The sequence below is a fragment of the Athene cunicularia genome, assembly GCF_003259725.1.
Source record: "Athene cunicularia isolate RWA chromosome 17 unlocalized genomic scaffold, athCun1 chr17_part1, whole genome shotgun sequence".
In the NCBI taxonomy this organism is placed as follows: Eukaryota; Metazoa; Chordata; class Aves; order Strigiformes; family Strigidae; genus Athene; species Athene cunicularia.
Window position 1 is genome coordinate 2,878,856 of NW_020799122.1, and position 11,162 is coordinate 2,890,017.

Below are 11,162 nucleotides of genomic sequence, written 5' to 3' on the forward strand. Positions count from 1 at the left end.
GTGTGGGTCCCCGTGGGTCCCCGTGGGTCCCCGCGTGTCCCCGCACCCAGGCTGGTGGCAGGAGACGGGCCAGGACACGGTGGCTCGGTACGAAACGGCTCCTTTGTGCCGGGCGGGCGCACAAAGCCGGGCGTAGCACACAGCAGCATTGTTCCTTCCGATGGACGAGGCCACCGTCCCCCGGCGGCTTCAGACACCCTTGATGTCAGAATCAATGAACAGGCATCATTAAAGTAAACGTATTAGGCTTTTAAAATATACATCGCTCTAATTTATTTATTTATTTATTTTAAATCGTTGCTCATTTTTAGAGGCAGGGAGATAAGACTCCTCCGAAAAAAACCCAGCTCTTTGCCCATCTAAATTCTCCCCATTACTGAGCAAATGGTTTGCAACAACAAATTTATTCCGCAGCGTCTCCTGTGCTCTTTTTTGTTTGAAAAAGCCACAAACAGATTGTGATTTTTCTCTAACAGATTCACCATCTGGGAAATTTTTCATGCAACTCCTTTCCTCACTGGGAGCAAGTTACTCAGAGGGGAATTCCCAGCAGAGAGCAGACTCTGAAGGGATGGGTGGTTCGTTTAATTAGCATGCATAATCTTGATGTCCTTACTCAGGCAAAACTCTCACCGGGGCCAATGGGAGATTTTTTTTTTTTTTTTTTTTTAAAAGGAACCAGCTAAGGACTTTGGTATTTGTCTCTTGGTGTTACATGCAGTATTTTCCATGCAGGGGAAAGTTGGCTTTTGGATGTATTCGTAACTCTGATTTACTACAGGCTTGTGCATCCAAGGTCAGGATGTGGCCCTCCCAGGCTCCGTCACAAGGCCGAGCGCTGGCAGGAGCTGAGCGCGGCGGCGAGCAGCTCCCTCTCACACACTTACCCAGCCGGGGAACATCTCGCATTTTTGGAGCACACGCTCTGCAGAGAGCGGGGTGGAGGTCAGCGGGGGAAGAGGCTCTCCAAAACCCGACATGCATCAGCTCAGAGAACTGTCATGTTTATACAGCCCTGGTGCAAATTACACGAGCTTTTTTCTTTTTTTTTTTTTTCCACCCAGTAGATGATTTTTTTTGCTTAAGATGTGGGAGATGCGGGGATGCTCCTTTCATCTCTGTTAACTTAAAGCTACTCCTATGGTAAATCAGCACGCAGACATGCCCTGGAGCACGGCACACGCACAGTCTTGATTTCAAGCCACCCGAGCAGAGAGCTCAGAGCAGACCCCGACAGCCCAGCTCTGCTCTCACCTAAGCACCGTTTTGATAGCTGCACAAGAAGATCTTACATTAAACAATTTTCACTGGCTCATTACTGGACAAAACTTCCCTTTGAACTGACATTTTCTGGGCACGATGACTGCTTTGAAGCAGGAAGACAAAATTAGTGCAGAGAGTTGGCAGGTGAAGAAATGAGAGGGTTGGTTTTTTTTCCCCCCCCCCCCCCCCCCCCCAAGAAGCAGAGCTGTCCAGGAGCTATGGAAACCTTGTTTGGCTAAATAAAAATGCAGAAAGATAACAAGGCTTCATATTTTCCAGCAACGTCTTCACTGGAACAGCATGCTATCTGTGTGTGCTAGAGGCTCCAGAATAGTCAAAGCCGCTCCTGAAAGTAAATGTGCTGTGTTATTTTCCACCACTGGTAGTAAATGCTGTCTCCTACCTCCCCAGGAGGGAAAAGAAACAAAATCAGCGACTTAGGAGAACCCTGGGAAGAATGACAATGAGCTTTCAGCCCGGTAAGGCCCTTTAGGGGAAGGGGCTGGTCCCAGTGCCCTTTTGGGACATACCCCTAAAGATTGGGTCAGAACCTGCCCCCAGCTTGCTTTTATGGAAAATGCCAATGCTGCCCCCACACAAAGCTGTGCAGGCTGAAGCAAAGGGCTCAGCTTTTGGAGCACACTCTGGGGGTAAGCTGAGTTTGGTGGCTGGGCATGGCACCTGCCTCTGAGGAACCCCAAAGCCATTCCCCAGGCGGGGCCACCGGGTCATTCGGCTTCCCAGCCTGGGCCAGGTACGCTGGCACGGCGAGGTGCCCGGGGTAGAACCTCACTCCAGGAACTGGGCACACAAGTTCTTCCCCAGGTGATGGCAAAGGCTCAGGAGATGGATTTATAAATAACATTAACAACATAAAATGCACCTTTATATAGTACATTCCTGAGCCTTTTACTGTCATTGAGTCCAATACTCCAGAGCACTCAAGCACCTTTGCCATCTGCCATCGCGCTAATAGCACCAGCCACGTTTCGGAGCATTGCTCACGGTTTCCGATGCGATACTGAAAGTGAAAATATACCCACACTTGCCCAAATCCTTCTCTCTTTTGGAAACCTCCTTCCCCTTCCTTTCAAGTCCTCCCCTGTGACTCTTCAGCTGTTAAGTCGGGATAATAGAAAGGAGCATTTCATACTCGCAGGGGGATGTGAGCTGCTCTATCCACACAAATATTTCTCCAGTTCCCCTCCAGCTCGGTCTGCAGCGGTCCTCTCCATGCTGGTTCTCCAAATCCTCTGCCTCCACCGGCTCCAATCCTGCCAGTCACTGGAGGACAAGTCCTGTCCAGCATCTATTTTAGGGTCTTACGCCGCTGCACATCACTGTAATACTTTCCACGTAAGAATCAGAATTACAAAGCCCATCATAGTAGGTACAGTCCTCTTTATTCCCATGGGAACTACCACATCTGTGTCCTGAAACAACACAGCTCTGCCCTGCAAGCTCAGCTCCACCCAAGGAAAAGAGGAAAGACGGCACCGTCCTGTAATTAATTGATGTGCATCTCAACGAGAAGTTCCTTCCAGCCACCCAAACGCCCACGGTGGGCAACACAGTGGGCTTGCTAGAGTCACAGCCTGGGAGCTAGAAGGCTGCACTCCACTCCTGGCTCCCCTAAATCACCGCTGGATGATCCTCCAAGGAGCCACAAAGAGGAGTTTTACCCGATTCTCAGCGATGCTTTCAAGGCATAACCACAGAGGGCCTGATTCTCCTCCACCACGCGCTCCCTCCGACTATTTGCACCAGTGCAAACAGAGGAAGAGGATCTGGGACATCCCCACATCAGAACGATACCAGCATCATAAGACAAAATTCTTCCTTTTTTCTTCCCAAGCAATCAATCCAACAACATGTTAAAAAAAAAAAAAAATTAATGTAGGTGGCATGTTTCATACAGAATTTAACAGGCACCCAAAACACCAGCTGGTGTCATGTTCTGAAGAGTTAACAAGGTGAAACTCCAACACTTCAGTCTCGTTCATACATTCACAGCCTAAAAAAACAGGCCAAGGCAGCTTTGCCACCGCACGTACCATCATTCCCAGTCTTCAGTCCGCAACGCAGCCGGAGCCTCTGTCGCCCAAACACCTGGAAAGCTCTGGAGCGAGCAGGACCCACAGGGGAAGTTCTCCAGAGGGGCTGGCATGGGTCTGGGATGGACACACTCTCCCAGAGCAGGATTTCTAGTATTTTTCTAATTACTTTTGAGGCCATTTTTAACCCAATAAATAGTCATATTTAAAGCCCAAATACGGAAAGAAAAAAAAAAAAAAACCACCAAAAAAAACCCCAAACCATGACACAGAACAAACCAGCTTCTCTCCTTACTCGGGATGGAATTGGTATGAAGGAATGCTGAAATGAAAATTTCAAAAGATTGAGAGTTATGGCCAGCCATATAGTCAGAAGAGAAGACTTAACACATTTTGGAGCCTGATCCATCCCTCCCAGCACCAATGAATTTGGAAAGAGTAAAAAAAAAAAGTCCCAAAGAACATGAACTTCACCAGTGGGGCACAGTTTGCAAGTACCTGATTAAAGTGAAATATTTCTGGCAAATCCCATTACATGCCATGTTTGACTCTTGAAAAGTTCAGCTTCCACTGTTTCCTTATTTGTTGTATTCAAAAAAATTTGTTTTCCCCCCCCCCTTTATTAAAAATGCCATTTTTTCCAATTAAACTAAAAGGCAAAAAAAACCCCAGGTTATTATTTGCATAATCTTAATCTAAGATTTCTTCTGCCTCTTTCTCCCTCCTCCAATTGTGGCTTGGCTCTCCTTGAGCTTTTAAGAAACTTTTAGAATTTCAGCTGCTTGAGAAAAAAAAATATTTTGGCAGAGTAATCCTAAAAGCTTTTAAAAAAATTTCAAATTTAAAACCAGTGAATTTAAATTCTGAACCACTACCAAGTTCTTACTTATTCAGCAATCTCCTGGGGATGTTGTGAGGTTTAATTAGCTCTAGTTGGAAAATGCTTTGAAGAGGAAAAGTGCCATAAAGTTGCCAAAGACTGCTCCAGTCATGTAGATCTAAAATGTTCAAATTATTACATCATAAAACAAATCATCTGAAAATTAATTCCTCTTCCTTGCCAGTATGACTTCAAAGAGACCTCACTTCCCCCACTATGCTGGTAGGATCACACCACCCGCGCACTGCAAGGTGTCCAAGTGCTGGGAATGACCAAGGATGAGAATATTTTGAACTTCGCAGCGCCTTCGAGGCCTCCTTCTCAATTATTTCATCTTGGGGTCGTCTATCTTTGTGGGCAATTGCCAACTTGAGATTCAGGGTGTTCTGACAGCAGAGACTTGGCAACCTTTGTAAAAGGGGAATGGGGAATCACTTCCCACTGGCTTCTAAGCAACTCTGCCCCAACGCCTCTCTCGAGAAACGTTTGGGCCCTTGGCAAACATTACCTTTTTGTGATTTGATAAGGACACGTACTTTTCCCTTGGTACGCACCACTGAATCTGGAAGCAGAGGGCTGAGGGGAAGCCTGTGCAGTAATGAACCGCAGTGCAGAAGCTCTTCTCTGTTCAACTGCCACTGCAGGAGCGTCACGGAGCGGATCCCGACTGCTTAAAAACCCACCAGCAGCAAAAGCGGTTTATTGAAGACGGATGTGGTAAAAGCGAGGCTTAAAGTCCGAAGGCAAGGTTCAATCTATTCCTTACTGCACAGAGGATATAATAAGGACCCAAAGTTACCAATACAAGATTTTAAGGCCCCGTGATGCAAGGTTATTCACTTACCAAAGATCTGCGGTGGGTAAGGGGCGTCTCACCTCGAGAGGCATCCCAGCTCAAGGGGAGATCACTGTCACACGGCCAGCTGCTCAGCAGGGAGAGCTCAAACAAAGCTCACTCAGGCTGTCATATTTATGGAATAAAGTGGTTGGCTCATAGTCAAATTACGTGCGATGGAAAAGGTAAGTATGAGACTCCTTGTACCCACAGCCTCCTTTGTTCCTTGACCAAATTAGCCTTGGAAGAACCACCTGCTATTCATGTGTTAATCGCATGATCGGTGTTCCTGTTTCCAAGCTCACACACATCAAAGCTCACCGTGTCACCCTGCTCCTGTGTGGGTTTTCAAAGAACAGGTTGGAACTGGAGAAGTTCACAACCCTGCCACAGCCTAGACCTTTCCTTCCTTCGGAGCCTCCACCAAACTCCCACAGGGCTGGTCGAGCAGTCGAGTGTCACGATGAGCACCCACCGGCTCAAGGAGGCACGGGTGGGGAGCGCAGCAGCGCCCACGCGTACCCCAAATCACCCTTTTATTCATTATTCTGAGCGCTGGAATAGCCACTCTAAGGTGAAACGAGGTGCTACCACCCAAGCAGGCTCCGGGCTGTGCCTCCTGCCAAGGGCAGGGGACGGCTGCGCCTCGCTGGCGGCCCAGCCGGTCTCTCGGCTCACGCCCGGGCTGTTTGCTGGCCATCTGGAACATGTTTGCTGCAGAAATTCTTGAGCACAGCTATCCCAGGAGTCCCGCAGTCTGCACACCAGAGCTGCAATGCCCCAGGCTGACAGCTGTACTGGGGAGGAAAGCACTGGGTTGGGAATTACTGGGAATTCCCTTTGCCTACAGCGCAATGCTGCAGCTCGAACCTGGGGGACACTGAGGACCTGCAGCCCAGAGAACGATCCCAGAACAAGGCTCTGGGGAGCTCTACAGTTAGGAGGAAACTTCCAGACACCGGTTTGTGACACATGCTGACACTACATCTTTTCCTGCAGAAGCAGTCTCTGGCCCTCGCGGGGCTAATCTAAAGTTCACACCACCATAGCTCGTTATTTATTCAGCTCTGCGTTATCTGTAACACTTGATAATGAGATAATTTCTGGGTTTGCTTTAGCTTTGCGCTTCAGAGCGAAGCTTCTCTATTTTGCATCCATAAGCCTACAAATCAAAGGATGTCAGCGAAGGACTGCAATACTCACAAGCTGAAATGGGAAGCGTCCTTCCCTGTGTGCAAACAGGCTTTCTTCTCAACCACGTTCACAGCTCAGGCCAAAGAAATGATAAAAGAACAGTCACGTATTTCCAGTCTTGGCTTATTCTGTTATGATCAACTCCATTGATTTTACAGGGCAGGAGAAAAAAAGAAAAAAGGGTCTCCATCATTTTTTTCAACATGTTTTTAAACAGTTCTTTAAAGAACACAGGGAAAAGAGAAGTATTCCATTGTAAGGAAAAACAATCAATCAAAACCAGAATAAAAATAAACTTTAGGTCAGCTTCCGGACTCCATAAATAAAGAGTTACTTGACTGACTGCAGAGGAACAGTCTGAGATTTTTCAATCAAGACCACTAAAACGGAGCTTAACGCTTAACTCCCTTCTTGAGCTGTTAGTAAAGCTCTCCAGTGACCCCACTCACTGCTGCCGAGGCAGGAGAGAGAATGTTTTCTGTAATTGCAGAGAACAATTATTGCCATTTCAGATTGTACTCTGCTTTCAGTCTCTCCTAGGTAAGACAGCCTCATCTTACCATACTCCGTAAGACAGAAGTACCTCTGTGAAAGAAATGGAACTAATCAATCCAGGGAAAAGTAGAACCAACTCCCGAGGTCTAAACACTACAGACCACTGCAATGGGCTCCCCTGAATCATTGCAAAATGATAACATATTTGCCTTGAGTGGGAATTTCAAGAGCACATGACACCAAACTCTGCTCCCATCACTCCAGTGGATTTGTTCTATTAGGGAAAGACTCAATTACTCAGCACTAACTGCCTGAAAAGCACAAAGCCATTCAAAGCTATATAATTACATTAAAGTGAACAGAACAGTATAGTGGGTCAAAAGCATGGCTTGCAAAAACCTAAAAACAAAACAGGAAAAAAAAAACCAGCAACCCCCCTTCCACTGCGGGGGGAATTGAATTGAATTCGGCCCCCTGTTCTTAGCAGGGAATACGCAAAATTCAAAATATAGAGAGAAAGGATAACACTGGTCAAGTAAGATACACAGTACATCCTGAGACATTATGGAACATTTTTAGAAAAAAAGGGTGGATGGATTAAGAGCACAGGGTGCAAAGTTATCTGGCTTCTGTCCTCCAGATAAATCACTGCCTTTTTCATGCCCATAGGAATACAGGAACAGCAGCAAGGTAGGCTCCTATGACTAGAAGAAACTTATATTAACTTGGACTGTGCAAAGAAAAACCACCGAAGTGTTGCCCTTCGATAATCAAAATGGCACCTCCAAAAAAATACAAATTCCAGAGACAAGTACATTATTTTATCAAGAAAAAGTAGCACTGGTAAATAAATTAATTTATATATATTAAAAAAAAAAAGAAAATAAGATATTGACACATTTTGGGGTAGAAGAAAAGTCACCTTCTCAGCCCACATGCGCGTTTTATTTACATATCCACAAATACCATGAAACACCATCCCAGCCCCCCCACTAGCAGCATGGTCACATGAATTCCATAGATGAGCAGTTCATTCATGAGGCTGAAGTCTACCCGCCTTCGCCCCAGTAAGAGGAGGATGATGGAGAGTTTGTACTGGAAACGCAGAAAGATCCGGATGCCAAGGTACTGAAGGCAAAACAAGATAGAGAGTGCCACCCAGAGGATGGAGGTAAACAGACTGCAGCTGAAGTACAGCAGGAAACGGATGAATCCATACATCCATCGGGATTTGAGATAAATGTCGAAATTGTTGTACTTGGTACGCACCAAGTGAGTGGTCCTCACCGGGCCACAGGCCGAGTGCAGGCAGGTCGTGTGGGGGCCGTGGAACGAACGGACCCGGCGGGGAATGGGGATTACAGGCATCAGGCACCCCACCGGTCACAGAGTCCCAGGGCAGGATTTACAGGGCACATATCAAATATTATCCATTAACACGGAAGAGATCCGGCAGCCTGGGAACGCTAACTCTTTGCTGAATTTCCAGGAAGGAAGAGACCTGCAGGAAGGCAGAGAAGGAAAACACATTGAAGCAGCCCCAGCGGGAGGAGAGGCAGCTTGGCAGGCACACTCTGGCTTGGTGGTTATTTACAACTGGCTTTGCAAAACTCAACTTCTTCGCTCAAAACAATTTTGCTTTGCTTCTTTGCTTATTTATTTACCAGGAACACACAGAGAAATACAATTCTCTTTCCGTCATCACCAAGTGAGATTCCAAAGAGCTCCCTAGCAGCATGCACTGTCAGCACTAGTTAGAACCTGTTAAAAGCTTTACAGTGTTAATGCAGGAAAGAGAAGAACTTTGTTCTGGAATTACCCTGGCTAATTCACAGATCCTTCTTAATCAAACAGCCATCCCGCAACAGTCCACCCATGCGAGTGGTAATACTAATGTACGTGGTTGCATTGGAGCCCATTTCATTTAAAGGGGGGAAAAAAAAAAAAAAAAAAATTTCTCCAAGTACTTTTGCAAATGAATTCTACAGCCCAGACACGGCGGCGATTCTAGATTTCTGTTCAAAACCTGGCAAAGCTTCACCAAATAAACAAACTGAAAATAATGGAAGGTCTTGCAAGAACAATGAGGCAATCGTGTTTTTCACACTCTACAGGACGCACCTCCCCTTGCTCAGGCAAGCCTCGCAGTCTCTCACTGTCACTGCATCCAGAGGCAAGGCAGCCTTTCAAAGACATCTACCAGTTTATTTCTCCCTTTGGGACCTGCAGAGATAAGTGAAATATCTTGATCTTCTGGAGTGTTTAGGATTTATAATCTTAACATCCTTCCACACACCCATTGTTGTTATGTGAGTGATGAGCAGTAGCCTGTTAGCTGCTCCCTGCTTCACCCCAGGCTTGCGATGTGCCAAATTCCGGGAATTATGAAATGACAATGCACTCATCAGATAATGCTAGAAAACAACAGGGACTTCCCCAGCCTCCTCGCACGCCCAGGCATTCAGATCTGGGCAGATCTTTCCTTTGTTGAACCAGAAATCCTATTACTCTTAAAATTACAAACAATTTAAAAGTTACTTAAAGAGTTTTTTTACTTTGTTACTAAGAAAACTAATCACAGAGTAAGTTACAAGGCTGCAGGAAATTGTACTCTGATATTAAAAACCTTCTCTGATACCATGTGCATCACTGGGTAAGTCTTTTCACTGCTTCCCACCTCAAATTGCATGTAAATGGAAACTGCAGTTCTGATCTCTTCTACTTGGCCCCAGGTTCTAATTCCTTTTCACGTTACAGAAACTTGCAGGTAATCTGTTGGCTCTATATGAATCAGGGACTAATAAAAAAGCAGCACGGGTTAACTTATGATTAAGGAATTTGGGAAATCGAGGTCTCTTCTCAATTATCAAAGACACTTTCATAAGTTTAGGTGGTGTTTCTTTGCCATAATTTCCTGCCTGTAGAAAGGAAATACTAAGTAGCTCGGAAGTGTGTTACAAGAATGTATTTTGCAAGACAAAGTGGTCAGATACTAAACCAACGCTACTTAAAAACAACAGTTTTGTGCCTGGAGCATGCAACTGAACATGCTTCCCACATGCTGCGTACAGACTGCTCAGTGTTTGCTTCCAGAGATATTTTCAGAGGACTAAATTAGCAAGATTGGTTAAAATTCACATACTCTGGATTCGGAGCATCCAATTTCTGATGATGCAGTCTCTCCTTACAACCTCTTTCACCAGCACACAAAAGACAGTTTATCATTTTCCAGCAAATTCTTACACAGCCACTTAATCCGAGTCCCTGAAGAGCCACAGAGAAATCAGCACACACAGTGTTAGAGCACCCAGCAAGAGCGTGTCCCAGCGACAAACACAAACCCCGCCTGCCTAAGCATTAGTTTGTGGGGGCAAACTCAACACACTGCCTGAGCCCTGTTTTAGAAGAGGAGCTTTGATTCTGACAAAACCTTAAACAGATGAAATCTAAGAGAACCGCCACTCAAACAGCTCCTCTGCAGAGACTTACTCCTCGTGAACAGCAGCAGCTTGTTCCCTTTTACTGTGCCCACCACACAAACAGCCTTTGGTAGGTCCACGCTCTTTAGATAAACTCAAATATCACACTGGAAAAGCCACGAGTAGAGGGACACTGTGAGAATAAAATAAACTTTCTGAAATATTACATTTTTAATGGTGCTGCCATCCACTCAGCAGAAGGTCGGTAATCAGCTGCCGTTTCTGGATGCCACTTAATTCTTGCAACAAAACCGTGAAGTTTTCCTGTGACACCTGGCCTTCTAGGAAGAGTGAAAGAAACTGCTAAGGTGCTTCACAGACTCACAACACTCTACATATGACTCGATCTAAAAGATAAAATGAAAGAGTGAGTTTCAATCTGCTCATTTTGTGCGTTAAAAAGTTCAGAATTACAAGGCCCCTCCCCAAGCATGAATTTTTAATCCCATAAAGGTTCTAAAAAGATTCATGCACTCAGTAATATGTGTGCTACAGCTGACTGAGACATGCTGGAAAGAATCAGCTAGCTTGTATTCAGTGGCATGCACAAAGACAGGAAAGGGAAAATCAGTTTTCACCTTCTCCTATCACAGAGCCATCACCGTTCACCCAGGACATACAAAACACGACGCAGAGAGCACGCACAGCCAAGGTTTCCCAAACAGAACATGGAAGAGCAGGCCCCCAAACCTGTGCGTTGGCATGTGATGCCTAGAAACAGATTTGGACACCCATTCCTCAAGATCATTTTGGGGGTATTTTCTGTTTTAAAAGTACATTGCTGTGAGGCTGGAAAGCCGAGTTGGTCTCTTCTGCATATCATCCTGCAGCTCAAAGGATGTCAACTCTAGGACCCAGGCAACACGATGTCAGCCACACTGCTGTTACCCCAAGCACCACATTAACGATGGCCTCATCAGGAAGTTAAAAATCTGAATAACCATTCGCTTTGGTGAGTTTTC

General features: G+C 45.8%; 1 protein-coding gene across 1 annotated transcript; it reads right to left on the minus strand.

Moving 5' to 3' along the window:
- Positions 1-5,069: 5,069 nt before the first annotated feature.
- On the minus strand, positions 5,070-11,109 carry TMEM250 (transmembrane protein 250). The gene is made up of 2 exons (XM_026860598.1): positions 10,368-11,109; positions 5,070-8,222 (listed from the first exon to the last, which is right to left on the minus strand). The coding sequence occupies exon 2, from the start codon at positions 8,087-8,089 to the stop codon at positions 7,670-7,672; it is 420 nt and encodes a 139-aa protein (XP_026716399.1). The 5' UTR covers positions 8,090-8,222; positions 10,368-11,109; the 3' UTR covers positions 5,070-7,669.
- Positions 11,110-11,162: the final 53 nt, after the last annotated feature.

Excerpts from the sequence above, each read along its gene's own strand:
- TMEM250 (XM_026860598.1), bottom strand. The coding sequence starts at position 8,089 with ATGCCTGTAATCCCCATTCCCCGCCGGGTCCGTTCGTTCCACGGCCCC.